At 39.1% G+C, this 18496-nt stretch overlaps 1 protein-coding gene and 1 pseudogene across 1 annotated transcript; both read left to right on the plus strand.

Annotated features, from left to right (window-relative positions):
• The first annotated feature begins 1675 nt into the window (after positions 1-1675).
• Positions 1676-3126, plus strand: LOC125261530. The gene is made up of 3 exons (XM_048180085.1): positions 1676-1904; positions 1985-2302; positions 2514-3126. The coding sequence occupies exons 1-3, from the start codon at positions 1676-1678 to the stop codon at positions 2639-2641; spliced, it is 675 nt and encodes a 224-aa protein (XP_048036042.1). The 3' UTR covers positions 2642-3126.
• Positions 3127-11252: 8126 nt separating this feature from the next.
• On the plus strand, positions 11253-18076 carry LOC125261532 (annotated as a pseudogene).
• The last annotated feature ends 420 nt before the right edge of the window (positions 18077-18496 follow it).

The raw sequence follows: 18496 nt of genomic DNA on the forward strand, positions 1-18496 counted from the left end.
GTGCGTATCAGTGTATGTATGTTTATTTCTGCACAACTGAATACTAATTGAATCTTTGATAACGGAATAAGTGCAGTTCCACAAGGTGGCAATGTCTGATACACAATGATGAAGTGACATTTGATTCAGAAAACAAAAGAATAAGAAGTATCATCAGCAAAACTTGAAATAGCACAGCGATTTACTGCAGAGCAAGTACTGAATTCAGAAAAATATGTGTGTCACTTGATGGTGGATCTGGTAAAGCTGTCAGCGATCAAAATATTGATTTTGAAAATGTTGAAAATAATAGTTTTGAGAATGTTTGTGAATGGGCTCATATTTGTGACCTCAAACATAAAACTAGCCTATTATTTGCTGAATTTACTGGGAAATGAGCTCTGACGAGGACAGTGATGATGGCATAAAACATCTGCTTTATGCGTGCCACCACGGACGATATGATGCATCCTTGCGCGTTTTTTTTCCCATCGTTTATCCGCTGCCGAATACAATTCTGACATTGGTAACAGGGAGCTGCTGGCAGTCAAAGTAGCTTTGGAAGAGTGGCGTCACTGATTGGAGGGTTCGGGGGTACCTTTCATCGTCTGGACTGATCATAAGAACTTAGAATACATCAAACCCGCTAAACGACTAAACTCTAGGCAGGCTCGGTGGGCTTTTTCGGTCTTTTTGATTTTTCCCTATCTTATCGTCCCGGGTCTAAAAACATCAAGGCCGATGCTTTATATCGTGTTTTTGATCGTTCCAAGCGCCCGTCCACTCCCGAGTGTATTCTAGCTGAGAGACTCATTGTCTCTTCACTCACATGGGAGGTCGAGTCGAAGGTCCGCACGGCTTTAGAAGGGGTAACGCCTCCGCCCGGGTGCCCACCGAGTCGATTATTTGTGCCAGAGAGGTTACGTTCAGATGTTATTCGATGGGGCCATGATTCCAATCTGGCTTGTCATCCAGGTGTTAGTCGTACCAATTTTTTGGTTAAGCAACGATTCTGGAGGCCCTGCATGGCTTGCGACGTTCGCAATTTTGTTTTGGCTTGCTCTGTCTGCGCTCATGGTAAGACTTCTAATCGATCCCCAGATGGGCTTCTTCAACCGCTGTCTATCCCTTCGAGACCCTGGTCCCACATAGCGCTAGATTTCGTAACAGGCCTCCCTCCTTCACAGGGCAATACGGTGATTTTGACCATAATGGACCGGTTCTCAAAGGCGGCACATTTCATCCCCTTGCCCAAATTACCCTCTGCCAAGGAGACAGAGGTTACTGTCATTAATCACGTCTTTCGTATTCATGGCCTCCCAGTAGACGCGGTTTCTGACAGGGGATCCCAATTTACCTCCAAATTCTGGAAGGAGTTTTGTAGATTACTAGGAGCGACTGTTAGTTTGTCATCTGGGTTCCATCCCCAGAGTAACGGGCAAGCTGTTATCCAGTACCCGACAGGAAACAACTAGAGACATTAAGAGAAATGAAATCAAATCAGTATAACTTGTGTAATACAGCACTAACAGTTACACAACCATTCAGAGAAGGCAAGGACAGACAATAACAGTTGTTTCAAATGTCTTCAACATCATTTCATTGTATATAAATCAAAATTGTTTTCATTTCAGTGAACCCACAACCACCAACCCTGAGCTTGGTTCCCATAATAACTCAGAAAAGTACATCAGTCATGTGTGTTATTGAGGATTTCTACCCCAAGGACCTCACTGTGCAGTGGGAAGTAAATGATACTAACTGCTCGAGACAATCAAACCTGGAGTACGAACTGAATGCTGAAGGTCATTACAACACACACAGTCTGTGTAAAGTCAGCAATGAGATGTGGAATACAAATACTGAGTATATCTGTGTGGTCAACCACCTGGGAAAAGTGATTAGAGTGAAGAAGAACTTCAAAGGTAAGTCATCTAATGTTGGTTTGCTCTCTCATACGCTCTCACTTCTATAAATACAAATTTATGCATTAAATCCTTTGCAGATAAACTCACACTGAGGCTGAAGCCACCAACTGAGAGAGAATTATTTGTCCATAATAAAGTTGTCTTGGAAGCTGTTGTTTCTGGAGATGAACTGGAGACAGTGACAGAAGCTTCAGTGTCATGCAAAGTGAAGAATAAACCTGTAACCAGTGTTCCAGGAAATGTAAACTTTCCTGAAGGCACTTCACAGTTTAAAAGAACCCGCTACATCTTTGTTGATACAAAGAAATGGTTTGACGGTGAGATGGTCACCTGCAGCATTCATGACAGAGGCGTCAATAGAGACATCAAGCAGGAGATCAGTTTTGATAAAGGAGGTGAGTCAATCCAAATCATCATCTGTGTGGCTCTGTGTGCATTCAGATGATGAAAGGTTGAATATGATTTTATTGTATGGCCAAAAAAAAAGCACATTTGAAATGCTTAGACATACCGTCTGTATTTGGCTTGTTAAACTTTTGTTATTCAGTATTGTTTGATCCTTCTGTTTGATTGTTTAATAAATTGCTATCACTTTCTGCAATTCAGATGGAAGGACACCCAGTGTTGTCATTCACTCACCTGATACTATCCGCACAGACGCAGTCTCTCTGGTGTGTGAGGTCACCAGCCCTAAACTTGGCGATGTCTATATCATGTGGAAAGTGAACAAATAGCCTTACATAAAGGGCTCAACAAGCGCTCCCATTCACCGAAATAACTCCATCTCTGTTCTCAGTATTCTGACAGTGTCGAAACAAAAGTATGAAGATCTCAAAACCACCATCACCTGTGCAGTCAAACACGCCAACATGGACAATATAGGATCTCCATTACAAGTTACAACATCAAAAAGTAAACAGTCAGAATGTCCAGAGTACTGTAAAGATTATCATTATTAATGAACAGCAACTCTCTCAAAAGATCATGTTTATGTATTGTTCACTTGTATATTCTCCAGTGCTTCTGTCCTGTTGCTCTTTTTTTTTCTTTTTTCTTTTTTTTGGTCTGTATCTGTATCAATGTTCTGTAAGGGTCAAACATCAATGCCAAATAACAGCCAATATTATATGTTTAATTTGTTATTGCATGCAAATAAATATGGTCACACGAAAGCATAGTCAACGTAATATCATAGTGTGAAAAATCAGTAGTTTAAGAGGGGGGAAAAGGTATTGTGAATGTATCCTGTTCATGCCCTCTAACATTTTCATATTCTGTTCTCTAGAAATTATTACTTTGAATCCAGAACTATTAATTTTGATTTGATTTTGTTGTCTTACAAAATTGAGCAATAAATCTTTCTTTGCATGATTGAGTTTGTGTTGTTCTTAATATCAGAAATCATCATTTTCTGGTCCCTTTTTTTTTTTTTTTTTTTTTTGTCAGTAGAGAAAGACACACAGTAAAGCCACATATTCATTTCCAAAAGTGACCATCAAAGTAAATATCGAAATTTACATGCACAGATGTTTTGTAGTAAGGATGTGGGATATTTTGCCATTATACCAGCATTATACTGATAGTTGAACGTTCGGTAACACTTTATAATAACTCATGCTATGAAGCATTAGTTAAGCACTAGTAAATAGTTAATTCATCATTTATAAACCATTAATAGACATTAGTAAGCGGTTTATAAATACACCTATAAATGCTTTGTCCTTGATTTATAAGCATATCTATAATGAGTTTAATAATTGTATTTTCATTCTTTATTAATGATCAATTTATCATTTCTATTATTTCTATTATTCACAAACCAGTTATTTAGGAGTTGTCAGTGGTTCATAAGGTCATTTAGGAAGTGTAAGTAAATGATTAATAAACTATTTAAACATTTTATTTAGACATAGTACATTTTATTTAGACATATAGTATTAGTTACTTAGTGTGTTATTAAATGCTTTATTAACATGTTCCTAGTGTCAAAACTAAACTCTAAAACATTAGAGGACAGCAGCTCAGCTTTCACTGAACCTTTGAATCTCATTTATAAAAGCTTTACAAAGCATACATAGTCCTCACTTTAGAAGAGCTCACAAAAATAGTTAACTGACCACTGCTAAATGTTTTATAATTACCTGAATTAATCATGAATTAAAGTAGGAATATGTATTAATAAAGCATTTATTAACACACTAAGTAACTATTACTATATGTCTAAATAAAAGATGTATCAGTGAATGTTTAAATTGTTTATTAATCATTTACTTACACTTCCTAAATAATCTTATGAACCACTGACAACTCCTAAATAACTGGTTTGTAAATAATGTAATAATTAAGAAATGATAAATTGATTATTAATACACATTCTAGATATGTTTATAAATCAAGAATAAAGCATTTATAGCTGTATTTATAAACTGCTTACTAATGTATATTAATGCTTTATAATTGATGAATTAACTATAATTTACTAATGCTTAACTAATGCTTCATAGCATGCAGCTATTATAAAGTGTTACCTGAGTGTGGCTTAAATATGAATGTAATTATTAAGTGTATGAGCTCCAGTAACATCAGTGAGTTTTACTTTCATCTTCTTGCAGCAGCACAACCCCATCCTCTCTTGGAAGACAGGAGAAGTCCCATCATGCTCCGCCCCCTTCAGCGACGTTTTCTGCCCCAAGAGAGCCTCCAAGCTGCCTCCACACCGGCCATGGGATTGTGCCATAGACCTGCTTCCGGGTGCGTCAGTGCCAAGGGGTAAGATCTACCCCTTACCCATCCCGGAGGAGAAGGCCATGGTGGATAACATCGAGGAGGCGCTGGCTCAGGAATACATTCCACCATCAACTTCCCCTGCTGCTTCCAGCTTCTTCTTCGTGGCTAAAAAGGACGGAGGCTTGCGGCCATGTGTCGACTACCGGGCTCTCAACTCTGTCACCGTCAAGTTCAGGTACCCCCTTCCTCTCGTCCCAGCGGCCCTGGAACATCTCCGTGGTGCCACTGTGTTCACCAAGTTGGACCTCCACAGCGCGTACAACCTCATCCGGATACGCGAGGGGGACGAGTGGAAGACCACCTTCGTCACACCCACTGGCCACTACGAGTACCTTGTGATGCCGTATGGCCTGTTCAATGCCCCCTCCATATTCCAGGACTTCATCCATGAGGTGCTCCGGGAGTTCCTCCACAAGTTCGTGCTGGTCTACATTGACGACATCTTGATTTACTCCCGGAGCATGGCCGACCATCGCCGCCGCGTTGCGGAAGTCCTGCAATGCCTGAGAGATTTCCTGCTCTTCCTCAAGGCCAAGAAATGTTCCTTTCACCAATCCTCAGTGCAGTTCCTTGGATACAACATCGACCACAGTGGCATCCGGATGGACGAAGGGAAGGTGGCAGCCATTAAGGACTGGCCAACACCCTCAACAGTTAAGGAACTCCAACGTTTCCTCGGCTTCGTCAGTTTCTATAGAAGATTTATATAAAACTACAGCTCCATCACCAGCCCACTCACCAGCCTCCTCCGTAACAAGCCCAAGTCTCTGTCCTGGACCCCTGCAGCCACTGAAGCTTTCAACACCCTTAAGCAAGCCTTCACAACCGCTCCTCTCCTAGTACATCCTGACCCGGACAAACCCTTCATCGTAGAAGTGGACGCCTCCACTACAGGAGTAGGAGCGGTACTCTCCCAGCAGCAGGGGAATCCGAGCCGGCTCCATCCATGTGCCTTCTTCTCCCGCAAGCTCAACCCGGCAGAAGTTAATTATGACATTGGCAACGGAGAACTCCTGGCTGTTAAGTTGGCCCTCGAGGAGTGGAGGCATTGGCTAGAGGGAGCCAGACACCCTTTCCTCGTACTGACTGATCACAAAAACCTGGAGTACCTCCGAGCCGCTAAAGACTCAACCCCAGACAAGCCCGCTGGGCTCTGTTTTTCACACGTTTTAACTTCACCATCTCCTACTGTCCAGGTTCCAGAAATGTCAAGGCAGATGCTCTATCTAGAATTCATGCACCTGAAGAAAACTCTGAAGAACCCGAGACTATCCTCCCCGAACAAATGATTGTCAGCCCCATCTCCTGGTCCCCTGAGACTCTTCCTCTTCCAATGCCTCCACCAACACTCCGCCGGGTTGCCCCCAGGGCTTGCAATACTGTACATCACCAGGACACGGCGCACTCCACTTATTCACTCTGCACACTCTTCACTAGACACTGGCCACCCGGGGGTCAATGAAACCCTCTCGCTCCTTAAGGAGCGCTTCTGGTGGCCCAACTTGGCTGCCGATGTCAGAAGGTACGTGCAGGGATGTAAGGAATGCGCCATCTCAAAGAGTCCACGCCATCTTCCATCCAGCAAGCTTCTTCCTCTGCCCGTTCCCAACCGACCCTGGTCACACCTAGGAGTGGATTTCGTCACTGACCTCCCAGCCTCCAACGGATATACCTGCATATTAGTAGTGGTGGACAGATTCTCAAAATCCTACCGTCTCATCCCTCTAAAAGGACTGCCCACAGCTATGGAAACAGCGGAAATCATGTTCAACAACGTATTCAGATACTACGGTATCCCTGAAGACATCGTGTCCGATAGACGACCCCAGTTCATCTCCCGGGTATGAAAGGCTTTCTTCTCGCTCCTAGGTGTAACCGTTAGCCTCTCATCGGGATACCATTCGCAGTCGAACGGGCAGACAGAGCGGAAGATTCAAGAGATTGGTCGCTTCCTCCGTACCTTCTGCCACGGCCACCAGAAATCTTGGAACCAAGACACGCCAGACACGTCACAGACACGCCAGGCTCCAGCATCATCCAATCACAGCGCACACCCTCTCCTGAGTATTAATCACCGCCACCTGCACCTCATCATCGCCATCATCACCAGCACTTTAAAAGACACTCACACACACAGCCACTTTGTCCGGTCTCGTTCGCATTAAGGATACTTACCTCCATGCTTACCTCAAGGACTCCTGTTGATACTTACCTGTCTCCTGTGTCTCCGAACTCCCTCCTGTGTTCCTGTACTGTGTGTGAGTGTCATCCGACAGCATCTTCTCCACTTCGTCTTCTCCATCTCCCTGCAAGTAACAAGGACAGTATTACACTCAATCCAATCTACACTTCTCTGCCATTGTTTGCTCACCTCATTGCACTGACACCTCTGCTTGTGTCCAATACAGACCATCTTCTGCTGTATTCCATATCCGACTGGTACATACTGTAACAGTAGTAAGGATGTGTGGTATTTTTTTATTAGTATATCAGCATTATACTGATAGTTGAAAGTTACTTGACAACAGTTTCATAAAGGGAATAATAAACATATTTTTATCAAGTGTATGGTGTAATGCACTAAAAATGACTAACAGACGGTTGAACATTATTCTCCGACTTGTAAGTTCACATCACCCTGGAAGTTTACTTACCCCCTTCCCTAACAAGCACTTTAAAAGTGGGGTTCGTAACACTGGTTCCTTCAACAAAAATCCAGAGGATTTTTCTTTTAGATTTTTGATGATTGAAGAAAATAAGCTCTTCGACCAACAAAAGTTTATCATTCTTACATGTTTTGTTCATCATGATAATCTTCACAACTTTAAAGTCTAAGTTTAATCAAAATGAAGTAATAACTAAACGTAGGCTATAAACGAACTACACCAAAGTCACATGACTTCAACGTTACCACCATTAAGCCTTCGGCAACTCTTTCAGTCTTTATTTAAAAACATTTCCCTGAAAGTTTGAGTTAGAATAGTTTGCAAGAGTATTATTAAACACAACAAGGCTGTAAATGTGACTTGTAAGTAGATTTTCTGTTTGGTGTGATGACGTTTAACGTCCTTGACAACCTCTGTAGCCCCATTTAGCCACTTGTTAGCAACCCATATTTTTTATTTTTTTATTATTGTTTTAAAGAATTTCGATTACAGTCAGGGGGGTACATTAAATAAACAAACATAAGACCAATACATAAATAAAACAGTGACAAATTTAAAAGATAAAACTAAAAGTTAAATAATATAAAAATGTTTACAAATGCAAGCACATTTTACAGCTTTCTTATTTTTTAAAAATAACATTGTATTTAGGTATTGTTTAACTTCTGATTTTAAAATTAAAAACAAAGGCTTATTTCCCCCATATATACATTTATGAATACTAAATTTAGCTAAAAGAATATTAATTAAAAAATATTCCTTAGTATAACATTTGTTATATTGTCAGTGATAGATTTAACATTGGTATCAGATAATTTAGCTAGAAAGAATACTTGGATAGTATTAACTAACAATAAAAATATTATTTTCCAATTTTCTGTAAAAAAAAAAAGGGGGGGGGTAGAAGGCTAGAAGAGGTAGAAAGAATGGAAAGATGGAAATTTAAAAAAGGCTAATTGGGATAAATGTAATGAGATTTGTGAAAACCATTTGGAAGGGTTGTCAGATGATATGGAGGATATAGATCAGTTTATCAAAAAAAAAATTGCAAGATGATATGGAGAGCAGCAGAAGAAGCAATTGGCGAAAATAAATATAGTTTCAATGAGGAAGTAGTTTTAATTTTATGGATTTAACAAACTATAAGAGGGCACAAGCAAGCAATTGTGAAGCATGTTATAAGAATAGCAAAGAGAAAATATTGGAGGGAAATTAATGATATATGGGGGATGATAAGGAAAATGAGAGGGATTCAGCGATACAGTAGTATACCAGCTCTAACAAATAAAGATTAATTGTCAGTTATAGGCCGTTGTGGCGAGTAACCACCTGGGATTTCCAAGAAGACTCGCTGAAGCAATGGTTGAAGAAAGAACCTAAAATGTATTAACTGACTTCAAGGGCATGCCCTGAACAATCAACAAGTTTGCCGGCACTATCTACATCAGACAGGAGGGGGCACTGGTGCTATGGCATTTATTCAAACTCATTATTCTAACAACATACTTTTAGATGTTTCTTAACTGTAAATTCACTACATAGGCCAATAGCACTGGCCTCTAATTTGTGTAAACTTATGGAGAGAATGGTAATGTTGAGATTGGTGCATTTTATTGTGAAAAAGGGTTATTCCCAATACCAGTAGTTTTAGGAAAGGGTGAAGTACTGTGGATTCTGCAGCCAGTCTGGAGGCAGCAATAAAAATGCTCAAATGAATAAAGAGGTAGTAGAGTGTTTCTCGATGTAGAGAAGGCTTATGATATGTTGTGGCTTATGATATTGTACACAGATTATGGCACTTTACTGAAAAGGGGAAAAAAATAAATATATGTAGTGAAAAGCCTGAAGGGGGCAGTAAATAGAGTCGAAAACTGTGCAAATGAATGGGGTTTTCATTCTTTCTCGGTAAACCCTTAAAAGGTTAGACAGCAGCAGCTGTATGCACAAATGTACGGTGGCCCAGTAGTGCACAACACAACGAAATTAAAAAAGCAAACATAAGTTCACAACACAACGAAATCGAGACACAACACAACAGAATCGAGCCACAACACAACGGAATAAAGCCACAACACAACGGAATCAAGCCACAACACAACGGAAATGCTCCCGACCACTAGGGGGCTCTCAGAGCTCGGTAAAGTTAGTTTTCCTTGCCACTGTTCTATAGAGGCGGCAGTAATATCAATACCACGATTAGTTTAAACAGTATGTAACCACTGCATATCGACATGAAATATTAATTCAATATCACCTACGTGCAAAATAGCTTCATATTTAGGCCTATACTTGTGAATGATTTGACGCGCTACCACGGCGCATGATGAAGGGAACGTCTGCCAATCCCACTAAGTGGTTAAAACGTATAATTTGTATTCATTAAAATTACTTTTAACATTTAAAAACAGACATATTCAAATTCCAAAGCTTGTCAGTCTTACCAACAGGAACTAACAACCTTTGGAATTTGAACATGTCTGTTTTTAAATGTTAAAAGTAATTTTAATGAATACAAATTATACGTTTTAACCACTTAGTGGGATTGGCAGACGTTCCCTTCATCATGCGCCGTGGTAGCGCGTCAAATCATTCACAAGTATAGGCCTAAATATGAAGCTATTTTGCACGTAGGTGATATTGAATTAATATTTCATGTCGATATGCAGTGGTTACATACTGTTTAAACTAATCGTGGTATTGATATTACTGCCGCCTCTATAGAACAGTGGCAAGGAAAACTAACTTTACCGAGCTCTGAGAGCCCCCTAGTGGTCGGGAGCATTTCCGTTGTGTTGTGGCTTGATTCCGTTGTGTTGTGGCTTTATTCCGTTGTGTTGTGGCTCGATTCTGTTGTGTTGTGTCTCGATTTCGTTGTGTTGTGAACTTATGTTTGCTTTTTTAATTTCGTTGTGTTGTGCACTACTGGGCCACCGTACAAATGCATGCTAGAGGCTCTGCCCCACAAAGGCAAAAGGCAGTAACTTCATTTTTGGTCGAAAATGAGTTATTGATATTTTTGGGACATTCAAGACCTCATTTGTGTATAAGTATCTTGAGTCAATTCCATTGATTTTTATGAAAAATAATGGTTTTGTCTTAACAGTTACTTCCAAAAGTACAGGAGAAACCAAGGCAAAACACCATAACACCAGTTACCACTCTTTGCCTTTGTTTTGGGATGCTCAAATTGACTTAGGGTACTCTGCCTTTTTGACCGTTGTTTAGAAGTTACTGTGCCGGCTTGGGGTTAAGGTGTTCTGCCTTTGTTTTACTGTGTTAAAGTTTGCTGAGTTTAAATTATGGTGTAGCTTGTGTCATACATCTGTCACTGAAGCACTTATGATACACACGATATAGTCGAGAGGTAGTTTTGCTAATAGCGATTAAGGATGGCCCATTGCTCTTGAAGGAAAATGATGGTTGAGATGGCTTTGAAATGCAGACATCAAGGTCAAGGTAAGAAATTGTGTAACACAAAAGATGCATTAGACAAACAAATTAGATAGATCGCAATATTTATCTAGCTAGCACCCTATAGCATAAATAGGCTAGTCAGCTATTCAATAAATAGTCTACCAAATTGCTACATATAACAAAGCAATTGTAAATCATCCAAAATAATTACCACAATCACTATTTATTTTATACTGGTGTTACTATAATGATTTTGTAAATGGTGATCAGCAACCAAATACTGATCATGTGAAAGTGTGATCATTAGTGTGACTTCTCACTTTTTACATACAATACAAAGGAGTACAGTAACTTCAAAATAGTGGTCAAAAGTCTGAGCTCAAGATTTTTTTTATATAGATCATTTTCATTACTAAAACATCTAATTACCAGATTTCTAGTGTACTACCTTTAATTAATTTGTTGAAGGACAGATAGAAGAGAGAGGCTACGGGTTCCGGATACCATACCTGGTGTTTGTGGCTACTTGTGGGCTTCCTCTGTTCCTGCTAGAGACACACCAATGGGACAATACAAACAGGAAGGAGGCATTACATGTTGGCGTCGTCTCTGTCCACTGGCTGAGGGTGAGAGTCATAAAGCAGCAAAACTGCTTCCTAGAGGGACCTCATAGCTCTTAACAACATGTGTTTTTACTTTACGTCAGGTATCGGCTATGCAGGACAGCTTATTCAGGTGTACAGCTGCATGTATTACATCATCATTCTGGCCTGGGCACTTTTCTACCTCATCTTCTCTTTTAGTTCCCAACTTCCATGGGCCAGCTGTGACAACATGTGGAACACAGGTGATAATAAATGAATCAATCAAAACTCACATTACATCTGAATAATATGCTGTAATAAAAAAAAGTTGTTTTGTTTTGTTTTGTTTTTTGTTTAATTCTCTGTTGTAGATGACTGTGTAAATCTTGCTGCAAAGAATCTGACCCTCAATTGGACAACACTGATTAATTCAACCTCTGCAGCTACTGAGTTCTGGGAGTAAACACAAATTATATGATCATTTTTACTGATAACTACAGTACATGCAGGTGTTCTTATGTGCATAGAAAATATATATTTGTGTACATGCAACCTAATGAGTCTGACCTGGCCATTTTGCATTAACACATTTTATAGCAATAAGCTAAATAAATTAAATAAAAAATGAACTAAAAAAATCTTTCTATATATATTTATCATGTCAAATTATACAGACGCAGAGTACTGGCTCTCTCTGGGGGTATTGAGGAGGTTGGTAGGATAAACTGGGAGATTCTTCTGTGTCTCATTGCAATGTGGATCGTATCTTATTTCTGCATCTGGAAAGGAGTCAAATCTACAGGCAAGGTGTGTAAGTATGAGACTTTACTGGTGTCTATTATTTTCTAAAGGTCAACGAATAAGTTTAAGTTGTGTGCCAGAAAAAAAACAAAACAAAAGACATTCAATTTGTAATAAAAATTGTTACTTTGTTTGGCATTAAATTAACATGAGGCTTTCTTATATTGTGCCTGAAGGTGGTGTATTTCACAGCTACCTTTCCTTATGTGATGTTGCTGGTCTTGCTGATTCGTGGTTTGACTCTTCCTGGAGCTCTGCAGGGGATTGTGTTTTACTTGTACCCTGAACCGTCCCCTTCTTGCTGACTCACAGGTAACCCTTTTTCACATTAAGGGTAAGTTTACAGCACAACAATGTACTAAAAATGAAAAGGTCTTTTCTTTTGTACAGATGACAATGTTGTAAAAATGATACCCTGTCATAAAGTCCACTGCTTGGCAAATTGCAGTTGAACCCATGTGCAGTTTATTCACTGCACATATGAGACTAGTTGAAGCAAAGGACAAGGGAATCAAATGACAAAAAACAGCACATGGCAAACCAGGGAAACATGACAGTGAGACATGAAACATAAACATGGAACAAAAAAACAAAAAACAAAACTGTATATTACTGATCCCCCCTCTCTATGGGCGGCTCCCAACACCCAACAAAAAAACAAAACTAGACATGACAAGAAAGTCCAGAAGGGTGGTGGAGCAGAGGCAGTCTGGGTCGTGGAGCATGGGTGGACCTGAGCCATGGAACATGGGCAATGCCGGCAGGCTAGGACACCTCCAGGGCAACATACCTATAGCCAACCCCACCTTCGGCCACCTTGATTGATGACTCAGGCTTGGTGGGCATCTTGTCTGAAGACACAGGCGTGGCGGCCATCTTGGCTGATGACTCTGGCGCGGTGGCATTCTCGTGAAGAGACTCAGGCTTGGGAGGTATGACGTGTACAGTCTCTGGCTTGGCAGGCATGACGTGAAGAAACTCAGGCTTGGCAGGCATGACGTAAACAGGCTCTGGCTTGGCAGGGATGACGTGACGTGAACAGACTCAGGCTTGGCAGGCATGATGTGATGTGAAGAATCTCAGTCTTGGCAGGCATGACGTGAACAGCCTCTGGCTTAGCGGGCATGACATGAGCAGGCTTAGGCTTGGCAGGCATGATGTAAAGAAACATAATGGGAAGAAAAGGTCCCTACAAAGATGGCAATACCAGTAATTTTTGACCATAGGGACATTTTTGGTCCCCATGAGAAATCAGCTTATAAATCATGCACAATGTTGTTTTTGGAAATCTAAAAATGAAGAAAGTTTTCTGTGATTGTACAGGTATAAAAACCATTATATCTATGGAATGTCCCCATTAAAAATGGAAACCCAACAAGTGTGTGTGTGTGTGTGTGTGTGTGTGTGTGTGTGTAGGTTTGGATGGAGGCCGGAGCTCAGATTGTTTTCTCCTATAGTGTGTCTGTTGGCACTCTCACTGTATTGGGCAGTTACAATAAATACAACAACAACTGCTACAGGTTAGTATTGGTGCTTTTAATAAAATGACAGTACCGACAAATAGGCAAATGAATGAGTCAAAGGTAGAAAGTTTTGGTTGTGTATTATGATGAATGTTCTTGAAAAATGTGTATAGTGTTTCTTGTGATGCGCAACTCAGTAAATGAGTTTGATGTGTGTGTATGTGTTTATATTATCCATGTCTATTAGGGACTGCTTTTGGCTTTGCCTTCTGAACAGTGGCACCAGTTTGGTGGCTGGATTTGCTGTGTTCTCAGTCCTGGGCTTCATGGCCCACGAACAGGGTGTCCCCATTGACGAGGTGGCAGAATCAGGTACGGCAACATTCAATGAAATCAAGGTGAAAATGATTATTATCAGAGAATGTATTTAATCAATACTCAAAATCAGATATTTCTCAGGACTAGCATTCATAGCTTATCCACAGGCAGTAGCCATGATGCCTTTCCCTCAGCTGTGGGCTGTTTGTTTCTTCATCATGATTATTTTACTGGGGCTAGATACTCATGTGAGCTTTAAACTCACACATACAATTGTAATACATGAACTGAAGAAACTGGAAATGACAACAAATGTTGACTTTAAGAATTTAAAATACATCTACAAGTCTAAATTTAGACTTGCAAACAAATCGCAGGGTTAGTTTTGCGTTACATGGATAGTTCACACATCAATGAAAATTCTATCATCATTTATTCACCCTCATGTCATTCCAAACCTATATGCATTTCTTTCTTCTGAAAAACGTAAACCAAGGTATTTTACAGAACACTGGACATTACAAAACACATGGATTTTTTTTTATTATTATTATCTTCTATTGTGTTCACAGTGCATGTGCTTTTGTTATGTTTCCCTTTGAAGTTTGTTGCAGTGGAAGCTGTCGTTACATCAGTGATCGATCTGTTCCCCGCAGTGCTGCGTAGAGTGGGACGCAGAGAAATTTTCCTCCTGTTCTTTTGTCTTGCTTGCTTCGTCGGGCAGCTCTTCATGGTTACAGAGGTCAGAGAAAAGTGTGAAAAAAGAATAACAACACACAAAATAAAATTGAACTAAACATATAAATGTCAGGCCTTATGTTAAAGATAAGTTCTGACTCAACTTTCCAAGTGAAAGATTTTATGAATTATGGTTCTATTATGAATATGGATTTACATATGACAAATTTCTTTGCTAATTATTTGAAATCGTGGCAGATCATATGCATACTATACGACGGGTGTTTTGTGTAGGGCACACCTGTGTTTTCCCTCTCCTCAGTCCTTATACTTAATTGCGTTGTGCTCCACCTGCAGGGGGGATGTATGTATTCCAGTTGTTTGACCACTATGCCTGCAGTGGAGCCTGTCTTCTCTTTCTGTCTGTGTTTGAGTCTCTGGCCATGGGTTGGATCTTTGGTGAATCACACACAAGCAACAAAAATTGACCTTAAAAGCCAACAGAATACAATAGTAGTATTGGAAAGCTACCCAGATAGCAAGCAACCATAAAAATAATGTTAAATCATTGTTAATGTGTTAACAATAACTGCATTAAATAAACATCACTTTTGCCCCTGCAGTTAATGTTGAATCAATGTTACAATGTGATGTTGGTTCAGCATCATGCTTGCACTCTCAGAAAATGAAAGACAACAACTACAGCTGACCTAAAGCCACACAGCCTGAAATCAAGTGAAGATAAAAGACAATAAATCTCTGAAGATCTCAGCACAGCAGAATTAAACATCTCCACAAACAGCATTACCAGCTTCACTTATTACTAACCAGATTGACTTTATTTCTGTCGTTCATCTACAGAAGTTCTTTATGAGAATCAACAGAAGTTTAGATGTTGATGTTTTATTGAAAAAATATGGTCATCATTATGGTGATCAGTGTTTCATTTAGTTGGCCAGTTTGACTCTTGGCATTTTTGTGTGAGTTCCAAAACACATAATTTGTTACAAAGAAAGCCTGAAGCAAAGACGATCAGGTGATATAGTTTTATATTTAATTCTCCTCTGCTGCAATCTTCAGAGATTTATTGTCTTCTTTTATCTTCAGTTGATTTCAGGCTGTGTGGCTTTAAGTCAGTTGTAGTTGTTGTGTTTCATTTTCTGAGAGTGCAAGCATGAAGTTGAACCATCATCACATTGTAACATTGATTCAATGCCATTACCATTGATGTTTTGATAAAGTTTCTACATTTTCAATATTAATTGCGTGTGTAAAAGTGATGTTGATTCAATGTAGTTAACGTTGACACATTAACATTGATTTAACATTGTTTTGATGGTTGCTTGCTATCTGTGTAGTGATTTAAAATGTTGCTGTCCAACCACAGGAGCTGCGAGAATGTTTGACGTCATTGAAGACATGACCAACTCACGACCCAACTACATATTCATGCTGTGCTGGAAATACCTGACTCCTCTCGTGTCCTTGGTGAGTGTCTTTGGACTTGATTCATCTGTTTAGGCTTCACTGATGCTTTTATTGGTCAAAACGGCCAATCAGTATTTTTTTGGTTTTATATTCCTACCTGAGGCTTTTCGTTGCCATAACCACTTCAATTAAGATCAGTTCTTACTCTTTTTCCCCCATCATTTTCCATCAACTTCTCTTTCTCTTCTGTTCATTCTCAGGCATCTTTTGTCTGTTCTGTGGTGGAGTACAAGCCCCTGACTTTTAACCGTTGGTATGTGTACTCCGGACTGGGCATATGCACTAGGCTGGTTACTGGCCCTGTCCTCCATTCTGCTGGTGCCTGGATGGCTGATGGGCCGAATGTTTGCTGGGAATGGAAGCCTGAAACAGGTGAGGATTAAAGTGTCTCTTCAGATAAACGAGCCACTGAGATCTCATCAAAACAGGGATGCAAATGTTTAAGCAAATCTACACAACTATCCAATTCGATTTATATAAACCCTGTGTTTGTGTGTCTTGATAGCGTTGGCTTCACCTGTGTAATCCAGACACAAACCTTCCTCTCACCAGTAAGCAACGAACTGAAATGAAGGAAACTGCTTTCACCACAGAGATGAATGACTTAGTCAGGATGAATTTAGAGGAAAATGAAAACGGACACTGAAAGAAAAACTGTATTTTGTATCTTTTCATAACTACAGTATACTAGTTAACAGCTATAAAGCAAAACCTGTATAAACAGGGCAATTTTTTTTCATCTCCACCAACAGGAATTATCTGCTCAATTCCCCGGTCAAATTTCATAATTCTGTTCTTAATTCTTTAATTTACACTGGCAAAAAAAAAGGACCTTTCCTGTGAATTATTTGTTGGAACTTTTCTGGCTCTCATCACAGGAAATATTTCATTATGCATAGAAATTAGCATATACTGCACCCTAAATAAATCAAAAGTTAGAAAAAAATTGAAATGCACTGAAAAATTATAATTAGCTTTAAAAAAAAAAAAAAAAAAGTTTAAAAAAGTACTGTCCTTGATCCACTCCCTCTGCCACTGGTGGTGCATATAGCACAGTTTCAGAAACGTATGTTAGAAAATCTAATATATTTCTGCATTTCACTTCTGCCTTAGCTTATGTATATACTAATAAACATATACTTAAAACTTAACATTAATTAAATGCACATAATGATATAGTGGAGATCTATTAGTGTTTAATGTTCTGTTGGGATTTAAAAGGTTTCTGTTGTCTGAGTTTTGTGGGTCACCATTGTGCTCAAGAGTAGAGCATGTGCTTTAGTCCAGGAGAAGATCAAGAACACTGATTATATTTTAAGTTAAGTTGAATTATAAGTTGTATGTTGCATTATTTAAAGGCAGTAACTGTGTAGTTGCTGATGCAGTGAAAATTTCCTAGTTAGTTCCAGTTGCACATGCATGTGTGCTGTTGTTAGCTAGCAGTTATCTGCAAGAGACTTAAATTAATTTGATGCTTCATTTAGCTTTAAGTATTAATATTTTTAGTGGGCTCAAATTAAAAAAAATTCACAGCATTAATATGCTCACATTACTAGCACATTATAAATATTAGTTTATAAACTTAAATGGCAGTTTCAAGTTTTAATTTAGTGCATGGTATAGAACTGTAAAATTAACAGTAATTTACTGGCATTTTTTTTTTTTTTTTTTTTTGCAAGTATTTAACTGTTAATTTACAGGACAATTTTATTTTTACAGTAGAGACATGCTCGCAATTATATTGCCATCTACTTGTTTTTAAAGGTTCTGCTTAATTAGATATATTTAAATTATTTAGAGACTAAATAATCAGGTTACTGACCCATTTTAGCCCACCGGCAGCTATAGTTGCCTCAGTGTATGGTTGTCATTTTCCTTTTGTAAGTATTTTTCTAGATGTTATCCATGTTTTATATCTCAATGACATGTAAGAAAACAACCAAATAAAGGATTTCAAGAACAAAAAAAAAGTATTCACTTCCTTTCTGTGACATAAGGCTGTCAACTTCCAACCCCTACTTCCAGGAATCATAGTGAAGGCAAACTCTCCCAAAGAAACTAATAAATATTTTTTGTTGACACATATATATAATCACGAGGGTCTCTAGAATCACACAAACAAAACAAATCTTACAAGAGATCTATAGTTTTTTGTACACTTAGTCAAAAGTCCAAGCGGCAACTATAGTCGCCGGTGGGCAAATGACTTGTAAGTACATATATCATGGGGGAAATGGGGTATACTGTGGATAGATTAATAAATCAAGGTTATTAGTATTGTTTAGTGCTTTTTGCTTTGATAATATCCCACCTAAAACATACACTCTAAAAAATGCTGGGTTAAAAACAACCCAAGTTGGGTTGAAAATTAACAAACCCAGCAGGTTGGG

This window comes from Megalobrama amblycephala, unplaced genomic scaffold (genome assembly GCF_018812025.1).
Source record: "Megalobrama amblycephala isolate DHTTF-2021 unplaced genomic scaffold, ASM1881202v1 scaffold423, whole genome shotgun sequence".
NCBI classification, from domain to species: Eukaryota; Metazoa; Chordata; class Actinopteri; order Cypriniformes; family Xenocyprididae; genus Megalobrama; species Megalobrama amblycephala.

Coding starts and splice junctions, on each gene's coding strand:
- LOC125261530 (XM_048180085.1), top strand. CDS start 1,676: ATGTGTGTTATTGAGGATTTCTACCCCAAGGACCTCACTGTGCAGTGG. Junction 1,905..1,984: donor AGTGAAGAAGAACTTCAAAG/GTAAGTCATCTA, acceptor AATCCTTTGCAG/ATAAACTCACACTGAGGCTG. Junction 2,303..2,513: donor GATCAGTTTTGATAAAGGAG/GTGAGTCAATCC, acceptor TCTGCAATTCAG/ATGGAAGGACACCCAGTGTT.